At 36.9% G+C, this 22,741-nt stretch overlaps 1 protein-coding gene across 4 annotated transcripts in view; it reads right to left on the reverse strand.

The window, feature by feature from the left end:
• Positions 1-22,741, reverse strand: part of si:ch211-220f16.2 (golgin subfamily B member 1) — a 66,353-nt gene that overhangs the window by 28,581 nt on the left and 15,031 nt on the right. For 3 of the 4 annotated variants that reach the window (XM_049483742.1, XM_049483740.1, XM_049483739.1), the window contains exons 9-20: positions 21,442-21,555; positions 20,508-20,802; positions 19,425-19,540; positions 19,180-19,297; positions 18,887-18,978; positions 17,646-17,805; positions 7,669-7,781; positions 6,430-6,559; positions 4,449-4,582; positions 2,414-2,523; positions 1,053-1,221; positions 845-949 (exon numbers count right to left, since the gene is read on the reverse strand). In XM_049483742.1, coding sequence (XP_049339699.1) covers positions 845-949; positions 1,053-1,221; positions 2,414-2,523; positions 4,449-4,582; positions 6,430-6,559; positions 7,669-7,781; positions 17,646-17,805; positions 18,887-18,978; positions 19,180-19,297; positions 19,425-19,540; positions 20,508-20,802; positions 21,442-21,555 — 1,656 coding nt within the window. The remainder of the gene's footprint in view (positions 1-844; positions 950-1,052; positions 1,222-2,413; positions 2,524-4,448; positions 4,583-6,429; positions 6,560-7,668; positions 7,782-17,645; positions 17,806-18,886; positions 18,979-19,179; positions 19,298-19,424; positions 19,541-20,507; positions 20,803-21,441; positions 21,556-22,741) is intronic. The other variant, XM_049483741.1, reaches the window with a different exon arrangement.

The following is a 22,741-nucleotide window of genomic DNA, read 5'->3' on the forward strand; positions in this document are numbered from 1 at the left end:
TCAGGAGTGGATATTTACCTAAATGTATTTCTTGTTATTCTCTTATATTTTTCTCTTATACTTTAAATTGGTGTGAATGATGCAAAATGCTGGAAAAAGGAACATTTAAATTGTATTTGTTTTAAATTACATTGTGCTATGTTGCAAAATAAATCAATCTTAATGGATGTTGTGGTTGCTATAGTATTCAAGTTGGTTACTATGGTTTTTCAGCTAGTTGCAATGGTGTTACCAGGTGCTGGTGTTGTAATGGTGTTGATGAGTGGTTTCTAAGTGCTTGTGAAAGGTGATTGCTGTGGTGTTGCTATTGTTTCAGGTTGTTATTATGGGGTTACTGGACAGATGATAATTGGTTACTATTATTATTGTTTCCCAGGAGGTTTTTATGGCATTGCTAAGTGGAATCTTTGGTACATTAGGTGGTTGCTCTGGTGTTTCTGCCAGAAAACTACTATAAAATACAAAAAAAAAGATTGATTTGCTCTGTTTGGATTTGTTTACTCCCAGAATCACTTTCATGAGAGACTAATTACAAAACCTAAATGTTGGATAGGGGAAAAAACTGGATGAACAGTAGATTAAATGAATAATTTACATATGTTTCAACTTCTAGTATTTAAAACAGTACCAAAACAACATAAAGTGAAAGATGGTTTGTCTAATATTATATAATTGAATATACACAGCCAAAATATAAAAGGTACAGACACATTTTAATTCCTCAAAGTACAAACAATGTTAATGTTCCCTAATATGTACAACACCGGCTTAATGGTCAAACTGTGTTTTAAATAGAAAAAAGAGCCTGATTAGACCATAAGATAATAAATAAATAAAGTCTCACCTTATCCTTCAGCAAACCTAGCTTCTGTGTTAATTCAGAAACAGTTGCTTTCATTTCTGAACACTGCTTTTCAAACACGCTGCACTTCTTGGTCGCCTCAGACAGCTAGACGAGAAAAAAAAAAAAAACATTATTAAACGTAATTCCTTCAAAACTGTTCTATATAAACTAAGATTTTTCTTGTAAACCCCATGAAACTATTTCTTACGTTATGTTCAGTCTGGATCAGTCTGTCAGAAACGTCTTTGTGCTGCTCCTCCTTCTCTCTCAGAGCCTCCTTCAGACTGTCGATGAGCTCCAGCTTCTCGGAGGTTTTGGCGAGGGTCTGCTCTTTCTCCAGCAGTGAAGACTCCAGACACTCCTGTGTGCTGCTCAGCCTGATTTACAGAGGTTTAAGGAGTCATTTAACAAGCAGGTTCAGATAAAAAGTATTTAATTGCAATGTATATCTGAATACTTCATAGTGGAGAACAAATACTTTATTGTGGACAATAAATAATTTATAGATTTATAGCAAACAATGAATAATTCATAGTAGATACTGAGGAATTTAAGGTAGAAACTGATTTATATATTGTGTATCACATATGCAATATGACAATTACTCTACTATCGTAGATTCAGAATCACTTATAATAAATAATGAATAACTGAGTGAGTAACAATAGACACTGAATAAGTATTTGTAGCTACTAAATAAAGCAACTGTAAATACTGGATAGTGTATGGTTATTACTGAATAATTCATGGTGGATACTGAGTAAGTTATAGTAAGTACTGAATAATTCATAGTGGATACTGAGTAAGTTATAGTAAGTACTGAATAATTCATAGTGGATACTGAATAAGTTATAGCAAGTACAGAATAGTTCGTGGAGGATACTGAGTAAGTTATGGCAAGTACTGAATAAGTCATAGTGAATACTGAGTAAGTTATAGCCAGTACTGTATAATCCATGGTGTACACTGAGTATTTCACTGTAAGTACTGAGTAAGTCATAGTGGATACTAAATAAGTTATAGTAAGTAGTGAACAATTCAAAGTGGATACTACATAAGGTATAGCAAGTACAGAATAGTTAATGGAGGATACTGAGTACGTTGTGGTAAGTACTGAATAAGTCATAGTGGACACTGAGTAAGTTATAATAAGTACTGAATAAGTCATAGTGGATACTGAGTAATTCACAGTACTGAGTACGTCATAGTGGATACTGAGTAAGTCATAGCAAGTACAGAATAGTTAATGGAGGATACTGAGTAAGTCATAGTGGATACTAAGTAAGTTAGAGTGGATACTTAGTAAGTAATAATAAGTTCTGATTAGTTAATTGGAGAAACTGAGTAAATCATAGTGGATACCGAATAAGTCATGGTGGACATTGAGTAAGTTTTAGTAAGTTCTGAACTCATGGTAAATACAAAGTAATTCATAGTAGGTATTAAATAATTTATGGTGGACACTGAGTAGTTCAGTACTAAATGATTTGTGGTGTAAGACTGATATCAGTACAGCAGACCTGCAGTAAAAGGAATTTAAGCACTGTGAGGATAAGCAGCACACTTTACCCCTTCAGCTGTTCATTTAAACTGGTGACGAGGAGCTGGTGCTTCTCAGCATCTCGGCTCTGCTGAGTCCGCAGACTGGACAGCTGAGCCTGCAGCCTCTCAGTCTCATTCTGCAGGGTCAGATCACACACACACACACACACATTCAGGACATTAACACTTTCTAATGAACAGTAATTTGATTGATTTAGTGACACCCGGTGAAGCAGCTTCAAACTCACACGAGTAGACGTCGGACAGTGAGTTTAACCAAGCCAAACAAGCCAAACATTAGAGTTCACCTTATATTCTCTCTAAAGCACACACACACACACACACACACACATACACACACACACCTGAAAACCCCAATATGGACGACCTTCTTCATCTACATCAAAGGTCACCTGTGTTAGAGGGGTGCATTACAAAATCCTATAGTTCTTGGAAAGACACATGCAAATTACTAAATATTCATATGTGGAAAAGAATCATAAAACATTGGAGTGGAATTTATAAATGTAGCACACAAACGGTCAGTGAGATTTTTTTTTTTTTTTTTAAATATAACACTATTTAGAAAATTCCTTTAAGCCTGTTTTTATTTAACATTCTGCTCGGAGTTATGCACTTTTTTTTTGTCAAAACTCACAATAAAATATTTGGAAATGGACCCAGTACTAAGTAGCAGGAATAAGCTGGTATATTTAATTAATAATTTCAGACTGTCTAAAGATTTAGAAATCAGGTTAGAGGTGAAACTTCCAAATCAAACGCACCAGTGGACCTACACACAAGAGTAAAATAGGGGCAAGTCTTGGCAAACATGTTTTATTTATCCTGCATGTAGCCCCCCACTATTCCAATGATATGCGATTACGAAAAAAAAAAAAATTTTAGACCCAAAATCTTCTTAATCACCTGAGAGCCAGATTTTTGCTAGGTGTGCATTTTTTAATTTATTATAGCTATTTGGAATTAGCAGATTCTAACATAGGACCTAGTATAAAAACTAAACTTTGTTTTTGTACAGCAGTTGTTTTAGCAAAAAAAAAAAAAAAAAAAAAAGGTCCTCATATGGGGACAGTAGTTTATTTTCACATTTAAAAAATACCCTTGCCATTTGGGCTCAGAAGAAACCAATTAATCCAGAAACATAACTTCAAACTTAAAATTGTTTTAAACTAAAAATTGGACAAGAATTTTTACCCGACCCATGTTTCTGCCTGGACTGGCTGTAGAAACTTTTGACTGGGATTCCCGTCACCTTGTTATCAATCAATTAAGTGTAATGTTGTCATGTGACCACTAGATGATAGATTGTCTAGATGGTCTCTATTTGAGGCCAATTTGTTACCGTTTAAAAAATGAATTACTGCAATATTATTGCTGAGAAGCAAAAATGTACTGTCCGCATAGGAGAAAGGAGGGTCTCAACAGGTTAAAACTGGAGTTTAACAAAAAAAAAAAAAAAAAGTGTCTAAGACATTGGGCAATTACATTACCAATTACACAAGCCACTCATTTGGACTCCCCTTATCACTAGTAATGCCCCAACACACCAGGAGGGTGAAGACTAGCACATGCCTCCTTTGATACATGTGAAGTCAGACTATTTGCACACTGCTGCTGATGCAGCATTGCTGAGTAGCAACACAGCACGCTCGGGGGAAAGCGCAGCGACTTAGTTCTGATACTTTAGCTCACAGATGCCTTGTGCTGATCGACATCACCCTAGGAATGATGAGGGGAAAGAGCACCATCTACCCAGCCAGAGGGAGCAAGGCCAATTGTGCTCTCTCAGGGCTACGACAGCTGATGGAAAGGGGATTCGAACCTGCGACCTCCCGCTCATAGCGGCAGCGCTTTAGACCACTGGACCACTCGGCGCCATTAACTGTTTAATTATGCAGAGAATTTGGGCAATGAAACTGCTGGAATTCTCCAGTAAGTGTGCTATAGGTCTCAGGTTTTGCAAAGCATGAAGTCACATGATGTCCTGAGCATGTGTGTAAAATGCAGCACGTACTGAATATAAATCTGTAACGTTGCGTACCTGCAGGGACTCTATACGGGCCTGCAGCTGCAGACGGTCCTCTAGATCCTGGCAGCGTTCCTCCAAACTGAGGATCTGCTCCTGCAGCTGATTCCTCTCCAGCTCCAGTTCTTCCACAACTGAACGCAAACCGCCTAAAACATTCATTTAAAAAAATCCATTTAAAATAAAATCATGCCAGTTTGAGTATTTTGTAACATGCATATAAAGGAAAAAGCTCTAATCCAAAACAAATGTAAACAGGCACAAATAATCAGCACTGAATCAGCACAATATAAAATCCTAGGTTTTTCACATGCAAGATTAAGGGCTTTTATCTTTTAGATATAATACTTTAATAAATACAAGCAATCTCATCGCAATACTATGCTTACAATCTGATCCAGACAAACTATATCAGCTATTTCAAGTCAGATCCATTGTTTTTTTTGCTACTTAGCTGTTCTGTTAGTTGTAAGGAGATTCTCAGAAAACAACAGCAGCTTATAGCATGCAGGATGGGACCATTCTACAATAGAACTTTTATCGCCCGTAATATCTGCAATTTTTGTGTTTTGAGTCCTTTGAGGCTATGTATACAGGTATCTGTATATTTTTAAGCAGAGATTTCTCTCCCTACATTTTTTGAGGTGATAACTCGAAGTGGGTCACCACAAAACACCCCAAAGATGGACAAAAATACAGAGGTTTAATTATAATTAACAAATTATAAACTAAACAATACTCCCTAAGTAGTGTATTATGCACATAAGCAATTTATGGATTCTGAAATCTAGGGCCATGTTTTAGGAATCTATAGGTGAGCCGCCAACTGTGCATTGTGCAGGTTGACTTAGGGCATGTCAGTGTGTCTTTGCTATTGTAACGACGGGAAAGTATGCCTTGCACAGATCCGAATTCTGAAAAGGCATGCACTAATTCTCTTAATCATGGGTGAGTTTTGGGTGTAATGTAAAATTGACATTGCCTTAAAGTGATATGATTTTGGCAGTTTGCTATTTTAACGGTTCAGCGCTTCTGTGCTTTTCAGCAAAGGAAATTGAGCTGCACGTTAACCCTGTGAAGGTACACAAGCAAGTCATTCACAGGAACAATTATTATTCTGTGTACTGGGCCCATCATGGTGTGTGTATGTAATGAGTGGGGGGTGTACACTCGATGAAGAAACATGACACGCCAACGTAGCTAAGATAGGAATGAACGTGTGATTGTTGCCAGAAATTTATCTGAACACACTTCATTTCCAGACATTTCCTATACATTCCAAAACTTAGACGCTATAAAAACGGTGCAGACACAAGATGTTTAGAATGGCTCATTATACAAAGTCATTTTATGTCTATATTATTTAGCAGCACATCTTATAGAAACTGTGTGACTCTTATATATACAAACGCAAAGTTTAAATTTTAAATTGCCATTCTAATCAAATCAAGGGACCACTAAAACTGGATCAGGACAACCCTAATTAATTGTTCATCTACAAAAACCCTTAATCTCATAGTAAATTCACTTTAAAATCAAAAACACAAATGAGTAAAGAAACTCATCAATGGTGGCTGAAAAACAGAACCCAAACACTTACCACAGGTGAAGTCACCGCACACCTACATTATTACACACTGACAAAACAGTTCAACGCATTCAACATGGACTACAGCCTACTGAACCAAGACTAGGCAGTTCATCCAGCACGCACATGCTCCGAACGGGCTGCGCTCTACGAGAAAAAGCAAACTACAAAATACAGGTCAACCAAAAGTGATGGGCCACACTGGGTTGACAGGTTAGATAAAGAAAATCAAATTAAAAACACCTTCGTATTTAAATGAGGCTGTGTGAGATGTTAAAATTAAACACAATGCCAAACGATAAATTAAAACCAAATCATAATTCAAACTGAAGGTGATTTTCAAATACAGTAAAATATGGGACATGAACAGTGTGCATGCCAGTCTCAACTGTCTAGTGGGTTTCACACCTGTATCTGGGGCACTGGCACTGTACTCGGGCCACCAACCTCCCATATTCTCCCCTTCCATGGGTGTGGTGCTACCGGAGGGGCTTCGGTGGTCCTGGAAAGACGACCTCGGGTCAAAGTCGAAGTCCTCCTGTAAAGAAAAGAGCAGACTGTTTACAATGCAATGAAAGGAAATTCAATTAATAAGTAAAAAAAATTGTAAAATCCAAGATATTTGGAGAAAAGAAAGTGGAAAAATTAAAAAGTGTAATTATTTATATAGTTTTACATAGTATTTATATTTTAATATGCAAAACGGGGGTCTTCAACTGAGACATTTCAGAACCCCAGTTGTAAAAGACTAATTTAGACCTTCCAGTAAGCTAGCTCATTGTTAATGTTCGTATGTTAGCATGTTAGCTAGCTCGAAGCTAAAGTTATCAGGCTTTCCTCTCACCTTAGTTTCGCTCCCTGGTAGAGTTAGCTAGCTCGCCGCTAAAGTTAGTGTATTAGCTAGCTCACCGCTAAAGTTGGGCCACTGTGTTTTCCCACCGGCATAAAACGCATCGTCTGAAAACGTAATACCTACAGCAAATTTACAGTAAATTTAAGACAATTCAAGATCTTACCAATAATTTAAGGCATTTTTAGACTTTTTAAGGACCCGCGGGAACCCTGATATAGCTTAATAACAGCACAATAATATAGGAATTTTCTTTTAAAGGACAATAAAGATAAAAAATATATCAATTATTAGGAATATTCAGACACTGCACTTAGAATAGCTAAACTGGTTAAATATCCTAAATAAAGACCTGCTGAATTAGAAGTTCCTTATAGTGCCTCTTACAATGCCTTATGTATGAAAATAGACGTTCACGCTTTACGACAATTTATCATGCAAAAAATAAGATACTTTTGAGCTGTGAAAAGTAAAAATGGGAGGGACCGTTAAAAAAAATGTCTGTAAATTCTAAATAGTTAATACAGCATTGTAATTTAGCCCCTTTAATGAAAGGTGATCCTCAGTCATTTTAATTTGTTCATTTCAGATCCATTGTGGTGAAGTACAGAGGATAGACTACAAAAAAAATCTGTCACTCCACAAATACTTGTGTTGTTGAAAGAAAAACAAACCCTTGTATCTTAACCCTATAGAAGTATATTCTATATAGTATATAGTAAAGATATTTATTTAGTATGTAATTAAACATTTTTAATTTAATGTAAACACATACATACAAAGACTAGACATCATACCTGTAGGCTGCGGGGGGCGGAGTCTCCGAGCTTCTTGCCCTTCTGTGAGCGGAGCCCTCTGGCCTGAGCAAGCTCCTCCTCCTCCTCCAACTCCTGCTGCCTATTGGCTAGTGCTGGATCGGAGCAGCCAGGAAAGAACCAGTCATCCTCAATCAGTTTTGTGCCACAGGAAGGTATGAGGGGTCATAAATATTCAGAGTGGGGGCGGGGTCAGCAGGAAAGAGGACAAGCAGGGGGTGCGGGGGGGGGGGGGGGGGGGACATTCACATTCGAAAAGAGCGGAAAAAGTGAGGGAAGATTAAAAAATAAATAAAAAATATTAAAGAACTAGAGAGGGGTGGGGCGGGGCAATCGAGGAGAGGGAAAGAAATCTCTCATACATATACAATCACAGAACATATAAATACCACAGTTATCACAATTAATTACTACTAAAGCAGATTTGGGGGGGGGGGGGGGTTGAAGTCTTGAACTTGTATGTGTATTTCTGTATTTATGTGCAATAAAAAGCGGTACATATTCCTTTGTCACCACAGTCAGACTTCAGTTAACTCCTGAGACACTATTAGGGGTGTAAGCATCCACAAAAAAATCCCTTAGAATTAGCAGGGATGCTAGCCACACGCTAATGTTCAACTCTAGCTGTAAGCTAATACACAGACTTTAATACACATGTTCTACGGCACAAGCTACATAAGCTACAAGGTAATAAGTTAACTGCAAACTAACATACTATCCACAAACTAATGTGCTATCGACAAGCTAATATGTTTAGCCTACACTAACACAGTAGCTACACGCTAATATGTGGACCTGATCTAATGCACTACCTATAAGCTAATCTAACGTACAAGTTCACCAAAACGTACTAACATAGGCACTTGCATCAAACTAACTTACCACCCACAAGCTAATATTATGCTCACTCTGATCTAAAGAACAGGCTATAAGCTAATAAGCTTACATCAGGCTAACAAGCTAATATTTTAGGTTATAAACTTGAAAAGGTGTCCTTAAAGTAACATAATAGCCAAACCTAATTTAATGGCCCTGAAATATATGCTAGCAACAGGCAAATATGCTAATATGTTTATCATGGCTTAAGCAACAAGCTAATAAGCCTGTCTCAATCGAACACACTAGCCACAAGCTAATATGTTAGTTCAAAACTAATGTGTGACTGGCTGGCCCTGAACTAATATGTTAGCCACAAGCTAATATGTTTTGCATACACTAACAAAGCAGCTACATGCTAATATGTGGAACCTGATCTAGAGCAAGAGCTACAAGTTAATACGTAAGCTAGTCAAAAGCTAATGTATGTACAAGGTAATTTGTTGACCTTAATCTAAAAAACAAGCTACGAGCAAAAGGCTGGCCTCAGACTAACAAGCTAACCACAAACTAATATGTTGGTTCTAAACTAATATGGACTAACAAAGTAGCTATATGCCAATATGTGGAACCTGCTCTAAGGCAAGGGCTACAAGTTAATACATAAGCTGGCTACAAACATACATGCTTGCCACAAGCTAATATATTTCCCTCAAACTATCACAATAGCTACAAACTAATTTGTTCATCTTAACCTAAGAAACAAGCTATGAGCAAAAAGCTGGCCTCAGACTAACAAGCTAGCCACAAGCCAATATATTTCTCTCAAACTAACACAAAAGCTACAAGCTAATTTGTCCACCTTAATCTAAGAAACAAGCTATGAGGAAAAAGCTGGTCTCAGATTAACAACACCTGTTTATCCCAACTAGGAACATAAGCTACAATACGAGAATCCAGCTTCAAGCTAATAAGCTAGCCTCAAACTAACATGCTAACCACTAGCTAATATGTGCGTTCTAAACTAAAATGTGAGGACCAAAACTAATGTGCTAGTCACAACAAGCTAATATATTTCTCTCAAACTAGCACAAAAGCTACCAGCTAATTTGTTTACCCTAATCTAAGAAACAAGCTACAAGAAAAAAGCAGGCCTCAGACTAACAAGCTAACCACAAGCTAATATAATTTTCTTAAACTAACAACAGTTACAAGCTCATTTCTTCACCTTAATCTAAGAAACAAGCAAAGAGCAAAAAGTGGTGTCAGACTAACAAGCTAACAACAAGCTAATATAATTTTCTCAAACTAACACAACAGCTACCAGCTAATTTGATCACCTTGATAAAAAAAAATAAAAGCTACAAGGGAAGATTTCACCCGAGACTAATAAGCTGTCCACAGGCTAATATATTTCTCCCAAACTAACACAACAGCTACAAGCTAATTTGTTGACCTTCACTTAGGGCAGCTTTTTTGTCATAACTTGTTTCTTAGATTAACAAGCTGCCCACAGACTAATATGTTAGTTATAAACCAACATGAATGTTTGAACTAAATATGCTAGCCACATCAGTTTTCCCCAATTAAGAACAAAAGTTACAATCCAAGATCAAGCTTTAGGCTAATAAACTGGCCTCAAACTAACATGTTAGCCACTAGCTAATACGCTGACACTAACCTAAACACAAGCTACGAGGTAACAAACTGGTCACAAACTAATTTGTTTGTCTTGAACTATTACACTACCTACAAGCTAATATGTGGACCTGATATAATCATGAGAATGACATGGGAATTAACACTCATGAATACTCCACTCATCAAGAAAATAACACCTTTCAACAAAAAGAGCCAGCCAATCAGCTTGCTGCTTGCGTGAAGAGTAAAGGAGAGTTCACTCACTATGGAGATCTGAGCAGGTGCAGTAGCAATAACAAGCCAAAAAATTACTTTTTTTTGTGCATTTTTGAGCCAGATATTATAAACATTACAAACTTTTGGCCGCAGAGTGAACTAACTAGCCTATAAAGACTCACATAATGCATTTTAACATAATGAGCTAATATACTGGCCTTAAACTAACACACTAGCACTGGACTGTTACACCCCTAATAATGATAAACGCAGCAGGAGAACAGCATTCTCAACAAAGCAACACGCACGCACGCACGCACGCGCACGCACACGCACACGCACACGCACACGCACACGCACAGCAAAGGAAAGTGTTTAGATTCCAGATTGGGACAGGAGGAATCTGGCTCTGCTTTGTGAAAGGGCGAAGCTGGACGCTTTGGGTGCTGGACAGTGAAAAGTAAAGCTGAGAAAGTGCAACAAAATCATATCAAAATCTAATCAGTCTTAAAATGTGACATCACATCACGAATAATCAGCACAAAACATATTCCCATCCGTTTTGTGGAACAGGAGGTGCAGTGAAGGACAGAGTGGGGGATTAGTGGAGGATCTGATGGAGGACAGACTGAGAGAGAAGACTGATTCAGAAACGACAGTGCTGAGAGAAAACTTCCAAGAAGAGGATTCAGTTAGCAATAATGAAGTTAATAAAATGCTATTAAATACGTTTGTATTATTAAAGTTAATAAACTGATATTTGATAAGTTAATGATGTTAATGTTGATTTAAAAACAAGTCAAAAAGCAAACAAGGGAATATGAAAAAGGTTAATAAAGTATTAAGTTAAACTATTAATGGAGTAAAAATAAAAAACATACAAAACCCGCGCTAATACAATTAATAAGCTGCCATTAATAAAAGTTATGAAACTAATTAATAAGTCAAATGTTAACAAAAACAAACTAAAAAAGTTAATAAGCTAGCATGAATGTACATATGGTAGAATTTATTATAGTGAGAAAAATGATATGAATAGAAGCTTAAGTTAAGGAGCATAAAATACAATACATAAGAGTGTGGCTAATCAATGGTTAAATAATTAAGAATATTAAGCAGAAAGCAAACAATATAAATCAGTGGTTCTCAAACATTTTAGACCATGCACCATCCATAATCAAACTAAAAAGTTAAAGTACCACCTAAAAGTCATCCACAGACACATATGCAAGCTAACTACGGGTGAACAATGTAATCCGGTGCACCTTATAGTCTGTAAAATGCAGTACTTTTTTTTAATGTAGCAAGGGATGTCCAAATCCTTGGGGTTCTTAAGAATTTGTCTGGTGTCATTAGAGACAATGACAGATTGTCACTGCTGGATAAAACCATTTTCTCCAAAAGTAAAATTTCTATTTTGTAGCATTTCTATTGGAATTTGCTGAATACATTTCAGTAGCATTCATTTATTGTGATTCACATTGACATCATAATATCCTAATATAACAGCGTTATTAAATATTGCATTTTCTTTCTCCACAAGAGGTACCATCAATGAACTTCTATTTTATGTTCGCACTGGATTATAAGGAGCATTTTAAGCGACAATAGTAAGGAACAGGGGTGCTTGGGGGCCTAAGAAAACCAAATTGTAATTCTTAAATATATATATATATATATATATATATATTTAAGCCAAACGAGCACTGGATATTAAACTACACAGATTTCTCTCCTAAAAACGGTTTATTTGGGTGAGTAAAGCACTTCTGTTTATTTACAGTAAGCTTAGATTTTCAGTATTTTAGTGGAGTTAGCAGTGCTTAGCGCTAGTAAACGCTGCCCGATAGCGCTACACTGAGGAACCCTGATTGTTCTGGTAACCCAGGGTGCTATTAGCTTGCGGTTCTTTCCACGTAGCTTGTTTTAACACACTAAACTTTCAGATTACAGTCCGATATACTCAACTTTGAAGGATGAAACAGCTAGGGCTGCAGTTAGCAGTTAATGCTAATGCTGCTCAAGCCTGAGTGCTGGAGAAACTTTATTAAAACTCCTGCCTAACACTGAACTTCAGCAGAGAGGCTTTACTGCTCCTTAATATCTAATTGATGGAATTCATACATAAGGCACACAGGATTAAAAGGTGCACTGGTCATTTTGGGGAAAATTAAAGGATTTTTAGTGCACTTTATAGTGCAAAAAACATGGTATCTTGGTGTGTGTCATGTACCACAGTTTGAGAACCACTGATCTGAATCATGTAAGTAAACCTCACAGACTGCACTTAAGGAAATACTACACCTTTTAAAATATTATTTCAGGCTTTAGTTTAGGGTTAGTTTAGTTGCACACACAACTGTACAGAGCTATCTCTCAGCACCGTGTTGGGATCAGACTGCTCTCACACAGATCAGCCTCTACTGATTCATACAGAGTGAAGAGGAGAGGAGAAGAGCTGGAGAAATGTCTACAGATGATGATTATGAAAGTAAATCTTATTAAAATTTGAGAGAATAACTGAAGAAAGGGGAGAATGCAGGGGTGTGTTTCAAGATGAAAAAGGTGAAATAAATCCTATAGTACACTAAAACATGGTCTACTAACAGTCTACAGAAACAGTGTGCAGTTCTGCAGCTCCACACAGGGCTGTGTAACTGAGAGGAATTTCTGACAGCAGTGCAGATTCAACAAATACGAGAGCCCATCATCTGGGCCAAAATACAAAACTACAAAATAAATATTTAACCTTTAACCTGCGTTCACAATAGCAGGAGACAGAGCAACAAGTAACCAGTCATTTTTCTTTTACCACTTTTATATGCTGTATCTATGCACATACAGTACCAGTCAAAAGTTTGGACACACCTTAAGTTCAGTGTTTTTTTTTGTATTTAAAAATAATAACAGTAAAAAAAAAAAAAAAGCCTTAATTTGATTAAGGCTAATTTAATTAAAGAGGGCATTACACAATGGCAGTAAACAGAAGCGAGGAGATGGTGCAGCACATAGATTACCCACAAGAATTTGTGCTGTTGTTAGATATGTTAGTTTTTCTACAAAAAGCTAAGATGGATCAACTCTCTTTGTGTGTGTTGCTATTGCACAGTTTGCCCTTGTTGGAGGAAACTACCAGACCAGTTTCAAATCAGATGCACAAACCACGTTTCCACTTTGGTGGAAAATGGCTAATATAGTACTGGTAGTTGTTTTGGCTGTTAAATTTCTAGTCAGAAGCTGGACCTTGTAATCACCCATATAAAAAATGTGAGGGGCCTCAAACACATTCATAAGGCTTGTCACCTGCTAGCGTGAACAAAGGGTTAAAACCAGAGAATGTCCATATAAAAAAACATACAAAAAAAACAAATGCAAACATAAGAAAAATATAATCTTTGTTATTATAAATGAGGTTTAAATAGGTTTAAATTATTTAAAAATGCCAGCAACTCCTAAAGGTCTATGGGTTAAGATGCACTGATTTTCAAAAACAGTAATGTGTAATGCTGTAGCTGCTGCAGTTGTAGTAAAGTCCTCAGATGTATTAAACAACCCTGCACCGGGCTGAAGAACAGATCTAACACAGAGCGATGGTAAATCAGTGTACTGTAAGAAAAGAATCTGTGTGTGTGTGTGTGTGTGTGTGTGTGTGTGTGTGTGTGTTAATGTGAAAGTAACGGAGGCCTCAGCAAAAGCGTTTCACTCACTGACCAGTTTTAATTAAGTGTGGTGAACCCTGAGACTGTTCTGCTCTGACCCTCAGGAACAACGCTCTCTATACTCTAAAGCAGCAGGAGATGTGGATTGGGTTAAGTGTGAGTCAGAGTGTTTGATCACAGTACAGAAGAGCTGTATTCACTGGTAAGACTTTTAAGCGTTTATAGATGGTGGGCTTATAGTTATTAAAATGATAGTCCAGTAAAACTATTTTTTCTTTTACTTTTTACCCAAAATGTAACAGATCAGTTAGGTGTCTCAAGTTTGCTTTTTTCATTCAGCACTGGAGCTACAATACTAATATAGCTGACAAGTAATGGAGTATTAGAGAAATTTATTTTTAGTTTCACAACGCTCCATTTATTAATAGCTTACTTTATGTGACGGCGACTGCAATCAGAAATAAGAGTAAGGATCTAAAAGTGGGCCTGGCTTTATTAGAAATCTGTATAAGACGATTGGTATACGATGTTGAACATGGGTGTGGTCTAAAGCAGACATGAGTAAGGTGCTGAAAGTCAGTGTAGCTTGACTAAAATGAGTGTGAATTGCTGCTAAAATAAAAAATAAAATCTAAAAAATAGAGACACATGTGCACGCAGCCTTCGGGCATGACAATAGGGAAGAAATCAGGCCATAGTGTCACCAAAGATATTTGCTGCAAGTGAGCATGAACATGTTTTAGTCACAGGGATCACGAATACAGTGTGATTTGTTACTTTGCTATATTGTGATAGATCATGCCTTAGCTTTCTATAAAATAAAAAATAGCATTAAAAAGCAAAGGCCTACATCACAGACTATTTTCTTAACGCCGACCTGACTGGACCCGAGGAAAGTGGTGGGAAATCTCAGGCCGACCTGGGCTCAGGCTCAGTCAGACCTTAACTTCTAAAGGTAAGTGTGAAGGGATGAAAGTGGGTGTGGCTTGACCAGAGATTAAACTGGAGGTTAAAGTGGGTGTGGACTGAAGCTGAAACATGTGAAGCATAATGTGCCATAAGTGGGAGTGTGGTGCTAGAAGATGTGTCTTAACCCTCATATTACGTTCAAATTAACTTACATCTTTTATGTTTGGGGTCAATTTGACCCCAGCTATTTTAAACTACACAAATGTAATATATAATAATACGATTTGTACCCAAGTTTATGTCACATGCTATATGTGTTTGTTGACTAGTTAAATAGCCATTTTAAAAAATTCTCCGCCCCACTGTCAAATGAACTATCAGTGTTTTTTTGCAATAATACATATATAATTATGTTATTTTAGGGCTCTACAGTTTTTTGAAGATTATAAAATTCCATGTCAAAGTGATCTTTCACATCATTTCACACAGATTTTTAAAAAATGTTTTATACAGCTAAAACAGCCTGGGGTCAAATTGACTCCAAACAACACTGATGTATACAAAATGTGTACAGGACACAAAAATTCACATTCATTTTATGTTTACCCAGTTGTCCCCATATATAGTAGGAAAAGTCACTAAATATAAAGTAAATAAAATTATATTAACTGCTTATTTAAAGGCGTTAAACATGGAATGGGGTCAAATTGACCCCAAACATAATAGGAGGGTTAAATCACAAGTAAGTGTGAGGTACCAGAAATGGGTGTTAAGAATGAGGCACTTGATATTTATTGTCTCACTGATGTGTAAAACTACAAAAGCAAACTTCAGACACCAAACATGTTGACAAAATGTGGGGGGAGTTTGCCAGAAATTAGATTTTTGCCAAACTATCACTTCTATCCTTTAATATTAGGCTACTGTATTAAACACCCACCACCACAAACATCTAACATTTAAAGGGGGTTAATGCAGCAGATCAGTTCAGAGCTGGGCCTTGTGAGGAGATCATCAGGTCCAGGGAATAAATAAATTAATGAATAAATAAATAAATAAACAGCAGAAGAATGGAGGAAAACAGAAAAGGGAGGATAATAAAAGAGTGAGATGATGCCGGCAGTCCTCCTCTGCTGCACTGCCGGCGTTCTCCACACTGAGGAGTAAAGGGTCGTGGGAACGATCCGGCAGTGCAGCAGGCAGACGGAGGCCGGAGGGGAACCTGCATGCACAAAACTGACGGGAAACTGTTCTCTGTGGCTGCACCAATCACAAAGAGCAGGACGCCAGGTGAAGGGAGGGGCTGAGGGAGGGGCTGAGGGAGGGGCTGAGGCTCACCGATGGAGAAGAGAAAGGAAAACAAAAACAAAAACGGAAAAATGGTCATGCTGTAACTGAACAGACCTCGCAGGAGGGAATGAAAACAAATTATATTTAAAAAAATGTTCATGATGCCCTCACAAATGTACATTTATGGTCTGCAGCAGACAGGGTTAGAAACAGGTTAAATAATTAAACCCAACCCCTATGAACAGAAATTACTCAAGAAAGTGTTAGAGAAGAGACCACAGCGAGCACCACTGTTTCCACCTATACAGTTCTGTGCAAAAGCCCCAGACAACTGTTACATAAATATACCGTATATAGAAGTTAATGTGTCTACTCATAACAGAGTTTGAAAGCTATATAGAGTGTAAGCTATTATATAGAGTTAATTATAGGTAGACACTCTCACTGACCACTGACTTTATGTTTATTAGCGTTTAGTATTCTAATGTTATATAGAGTTAATTATAGGTAGACCCTCTCACTGACTTCATTACTGTTTATTTTAGTTTATTCTAATGTTATATAGAGTTAATTACAGGTAGACACTGTCACTGACCACTGATTTTATTACTGTTTATTTGGGTTTATTCAAATATTATATAAAGTTAATTCCAGGTAGACACTCTCACTGACTATTACTGTTTATTTGGGTTTATTCTAATGTTATATAGAGTTAATTACTGGTAGACACCGTCACTGATCACTGACACATCTTCAATGTTATATAGAGATAATTACAGGTAGACACTCTAACTGACCACTGACTTTATTACTGTTTATTTGGGTTTATTCTAATGTTATATAGAGTTAATTATAGGTCAACACTCTCGCTGATCACTGACACATCTTCAAATGTTATATAGAGTTAATTACAGGTAGACACTCTCACTGATCACTGACTTCATGTTTATATGGGTTTATTCTAATGTTTTATAGAGTTATTTTCAGGTAGACACTGTCACTGACCACTGACTATGTTTATTTGGGTTAAGTATTCTAATGTTATATAGAGCTAAATACAGGTAGACACTCACTCATCTACCCACCCAGAGAGAGCAAGGCCAATTGTGCTCTCTCGGGAGACTGGCTGCTGATGGCAAGCTGCATGACCAGGATTTGACACATTATTTTGTTGTAATAATGGGTGAATATATGCAAAAACTAAGGGTACCCTGTGTGAACATAACTGTGCGTAACTATACATATTACAGCACAGTCAATCAGCAACATATGCTGAATGAAAAGACTGTATAATGCCGCAGTTTGTTGCCCTCTGCTGGTGGTGAAAGGTAATGGTGCACAGTTTTCTTTCAGAGCCTAACTTGAATGCATGATCCGATCCATGTGTTTGTGTGTATTTTGTGCACTATCCCCGCTCCCTCTCCTCACCCTCTCTCTCCTCCTCAATGTGGCTCATCCGCAGCACCAGAGCGCTCTTCTCCTCCCGAGCCTGGTCCCGAGCCGCCTCAGCCTCCGCTACCATGCTAACCATGTCCTGCCACTCCAGCACCTGACTCTGAGCATCGTCCACACTGCCGGACTCACTCGCCTGCAGCAAACACAGCACAGGATGAAGAAGAGAGAACAGTTTTAAAAGGAGCTCACATTAAAACACATCTATAATACCTCTTCTAATAAGAGCAGTTCATTTCGCCTCAAATGACAATGACACGAAACCTTTACTAGTAAAAGTTTCAAATAATAAATATCTCTTTAATGTAGTTTTATGTAATGCACTTTTAATATAGTTTAGACTAGCTGTAATGTGAACATGAGGATCTGTATATTATGAATTTACTAGGTATGCACCAATGTGCTAAATATGTGTCGAGGCTGATGTCTGTTATTACACATGCATACAGCTCAGGGAAAAAAAAAAAAAAAAAAAAAAAGAGACCACTTCAGTTTCTGAATCAGTTTCTCTGATTTTGCTATTTATAGGTTTATGTTTGAGTAAAATGAACATTGTTATTTTATTCTATAAACTAAAGACAACATTTCTCTCAAATTCCAAATAAAAATATTGTCATTTAGAGCATTTATTTGCAGAAAATGGGAAATGGCTGAAATAACAAAAAAAGATGCAGAGCTTTCAGACCTCAAATAATGCAAAGAAAACAAGTTTATATTCATAAAGTTTTAAGAGTTCAGAAATCAATATTTGGTGGAATAACCCTGGTTTTTAATCACAGTTGTCATGCATCTTGGCATGTTCTCCTCCATCAGTCTTACACACTGCTTTTGGAGAACTTTTTGCCGCTTCTGGTGCAAAAATACCAAGCAGTTCCTCAATCAATCTTCCTCTTGATTATATTGCAGAGGTTTTCAAATTGGTAAATCAAAGAAACTCATCATGTTTAAGTGGTCTCTTATTTTTTTCCACAGCTGTATAACCGAATAAAAATGAATAAAAAACAGCTTAAATCGATTCATTTTTTTATTGTAGAAGTAGGGCAGCCAATGTCTGTCAATTGTAGCGTTGCTTGATCCTTTTCTGGCATGCAATAAATAAACAAAAGTCAGCAAGTATTGGCTTGAAACCTTATTGGCCATATCATTCAATGCCAATTATACTTAAGTGTGAAATAATACAAAAAAAAAAAAAAAAAAGACCCAGTAAACACACGGACCTGTGATGCAGCTATCTTAGTGACCTGCTCCAGATCAGCCTGCAGCTTCCTCTGCTGCTCTTCATACACCACCAGCTTAGTCTCCAGAACATCTACGAACACCACAAGAGAGAGAGATCAGGTTTACAGGACAGCACACCTTTTCACCTCCCAAAAGCCTGTAAATCATCCGGATCATCATAACGTATCATCATTATTATCAGTAATATAAGATAGTGAAGAAGTGAAGGTGAAACTGCTGCTGCGTGTGATTCTGTAACACTGAGAAACCCAAAACCAGCAGATCATCTTACCGTTTTTAGCCTTCAGCTCTTCATACTGTTCCAGTTTACACAGCATCTCCTCCCTCTCCTCCTCCAGATCATTAACCCGGCCGCGCAGAGCCGTCACGTCAGGGGTCAGACTGCCAGACTACAGGGTCAAACAGAGGGACATCACGGATGATTATTATGGTTAGAAATGATGAATATGATAAATAATGATATTCAGTGTAAAGTGAATTAAATGTAGTGTAAATTCTTTTGTAAAGAAAACACACCTGGGCTTTCTTCAGCTCCTCCTCGAGCTGTCTGGTGCGATTCTTGGACCACGCCTTCATCTTCAGAAACTTGGCTTCCGATTTACTGGCCTCATCAGATTTTAGCTTAGCTTGTGCTGATCAACACACAAATAAAATAGTTATTAATTTAATGTATGTCTTGCTTTTGGATAAAAACCTTGTAGATAAAAAATTACAATAATAATAATAATAACAATAATACTAATAATAATAATTCTAAGGTTTTATCTGACAGCAACAAGATAAGTCACACTTATAATTCTGAATATACATCTGCAATAATTCTGAAAAAGTTATCAAATGTTTGTCTTTAGCAAAACCAAAAACATTTAATGTGGAGTGTGTGCAAAAGCAGGGCCCTTTGAAATTTGTATTTTTTATTTTTTTATTTCTCCTATTCGTTTTTATTTTTATTTTGACACATTTGTGTTTCATATAAAATCCATTTTTGTCTTTCTATATAAAATCTATTAGATTTTACATTTTTGTCTTTCTATACAAAACAGATCAGATTTTACATTTTTGTCTTTCTATATCAAATCAATCAGATTTTACATTTTTGTCTTTCTATATAAAATATATCAGATTTTACATTTTTGTCTTTCTATACAAAATCTTTCAGATTTTAAATGTTTGCATTTCTATATAAAATCCATCAGATTGTAATTTATTGTTTTAAGCAAAACTTTTATATATTTTTGTCTTTCTATACAAAATTTTGTCTTTTTAAACAAAATTCTTCAGATTTTATATTTTTGTCTTTTTATATACAATCCATCATCTATTTTTTGTTTGCAATATTTTTTTTGTACTTTTGAGCAGAAGGGCCCCATAAAAGTACTGAAAACTGAACTGTTTGGTTTGTGTTCAAAATGATCAGAATATTTTGATTGAAGTTTAATGTGGATTTGCAGAGGCTACAAAAGCAAATGTGTTCTGGCAGTTCTTTACAATGTATAAAACTTTCCTAATGAACAGACCAATATAAATACTCCAAAATGGTATAAAATAAACCCACTTGTCGCTAAAAACATCTCTGTAATAAAAAAGAACACAGAATACCCTCCAGCTCAGTCAGTCTCTGGGTCAGTGATTGGTCAGCAGGTGGTTCTTCAGGTGAGCCTCCAGGTGCTGCAGGCTGAGTGGAGGATTTACTCATGACCTCCAGCTGAGCCCGCAGGACCTGCTCCTTCTCCGACATCTCGCTCTCGTGTTTCTCCACCGTCCTCCTCAGCTCCGCCTGGTGTTTCTCCATCAGGTCTCGAACCTGAGTGCGCATGATGTGCCTCTCCGCCTCCATCTTAGAGTGCAGGTTCTCCTTCTCGCTCTGCAGGAGCCGCATTCGCTCCGCCAGCTCCTACACAGATACACAGCAGAAACAGAGAGCTGTTAGCACAGTAATTTCCTTCATGCAGAGAACTGAGGCTAAATTCTGATTTAACAACAAAAAATTACTTCTAGGTTAAGAAAAAAAACTAAACAAAATGAGTGGGGAAAAAATGTAATTTGGAAAAGAAAAATACAGGAGTTATGGGGCCCTAAGCTCTACAGAAATAAGCAGAAAAAGGAATAGGATGGTTATAGACAAAAAAAATCCATTTTTATGTATAAAAAAATATACAAATAATGAACAATGATCAAAATTAACCACAAGGGGCCAGTAACATTGTTTTACCATCATTTCAATACATGAAAAAAAAAATATGTAAAAATCTTTTGTATTTGGTCACTGAAAATCAAGCATCCTAAAAATTGTGACTTTACAAGCGAAGGCAAATATATTCTTAACTTTAAATTAAATTATTTTAAATTAAAGTTTATTACAAACCTTCCAGAGCATTTTTATAGCTCCATTTATGCAGATTTTTTTACATGTGTGTAAAAAACAGTTAAAGGGATAAAATAAAAGATAAAACTAAAATCAAACAAAAATGGGGTTCCATATTTTTCACTGAAAAGCAGCGATTAGATTAGAGGACAGAGACTCATTCATCACCTTTATCTGCTGGTCTCTGCTGTCCACCTCTCCCTGCAGTACATCGATCACCTGAGCTTTTCCCAGCAGAACCTCCTCCTTCTCATGCAGCTTCTGCTTAAGAGCCTTCAGGAGCTGAGAGACAAAAACAGAGATAAATCAGCCAGCATTATAAACTATTAGAAATTTAATTACTTTACCAAGAAACATAATACCACAGCGGTGTCAGGAATATAAGATCAAAATCTATATATACAAAAAATAAGAGAACATAGTACATATATATTGTACAGTAAGCAGTGACCAGCGTTATTGCATATAGGCAGACGGTAAATAAATACCAGATAAATATTAAATAAGTGGTGATATTGTACATATTTGTGGTAAAGTTATAATATTTAACAGGGTGAATGTATCTATTGTGTATAATAGAGCTCTAGAGATCAAGTCAAGTCAAATAGTTTTATTGTTGATACTGTATATGTACAGAATATACAGAAAACTAAATTTACTCTCCTTACCTAAGTTGCGGTACAGTAGAACAGTAAAATAAGATAAGTAATAAAATAATGAGAAACACTAAATGTACAATACAACAAGCTCACACATGTAGACATATGTAATAAGTAAATAAGTAAACAGTTTTATTGTACAGAAAAATAATGTAAATGGTAGGGGTGTCACGATCTCGATATTTTATCGAAATCGAATCGAAATGAGGTCACGATCTCGAGTATCGAAGTCAAAAAGAGGATCGACGATCCCTCCCGCGCGCGCTACGCAAATAGCGCAGCGCGCTACGCAAATGGCGCGGCACCAACACAGCGCATCCTATTCATTTAAATAGAGATAGCCACTGCATGAGCGCAGTCGGCGGGAGTGTGATCACTGTTTTTATCTGTCCAACGGGGGAGGGGGGGCGGGGGTTGGGCGCGCAGGTTTTGTATCTGTATCTAACGGAGGGGTGGGTGCGCGCAGGTGAGAGCGTGTGAACTCGCTGAAATGCGTGTGTCAGTGTGACTTGAGAACACTGACTATAGATCACAGTGAGGTGGATTAAAAATCTTAAACTTATAATTGACTACACCTGTTGCTTTCCATTGAATTAAAAAAACATCTTTCTCTCAGATAAAGTAAACACAAGCGTGTTTCTGACTAAAATAAAAGCTTTTCAGGAGAGATATAAGTTATGTGTAAATATTTATAAGACAATACCCACATCACTTATCTAACCAGCCCCCCAATAATGCTTTCAATAACCTCTTGTAACCCCTGGGAGCCAGGGGTTACACTCTAATAGCCTTTAATAGTCTTCAGTAGC

Source organism: Astyanax mexicanus, chromosome 9, assembly GCF_023375975.1.
Source record: "Astyanax mexicanus isolate ESR-SI-001 chromosome 9, AstMex3_surface, whole genome shotgun sequence".
Taxonomy (NCBI): Eukaryota; Metazoa; Chordata; class Actinopteri; order Characiformes; family Acestrorhamphidae; genus Astyanax; species Astyanax mexicanus.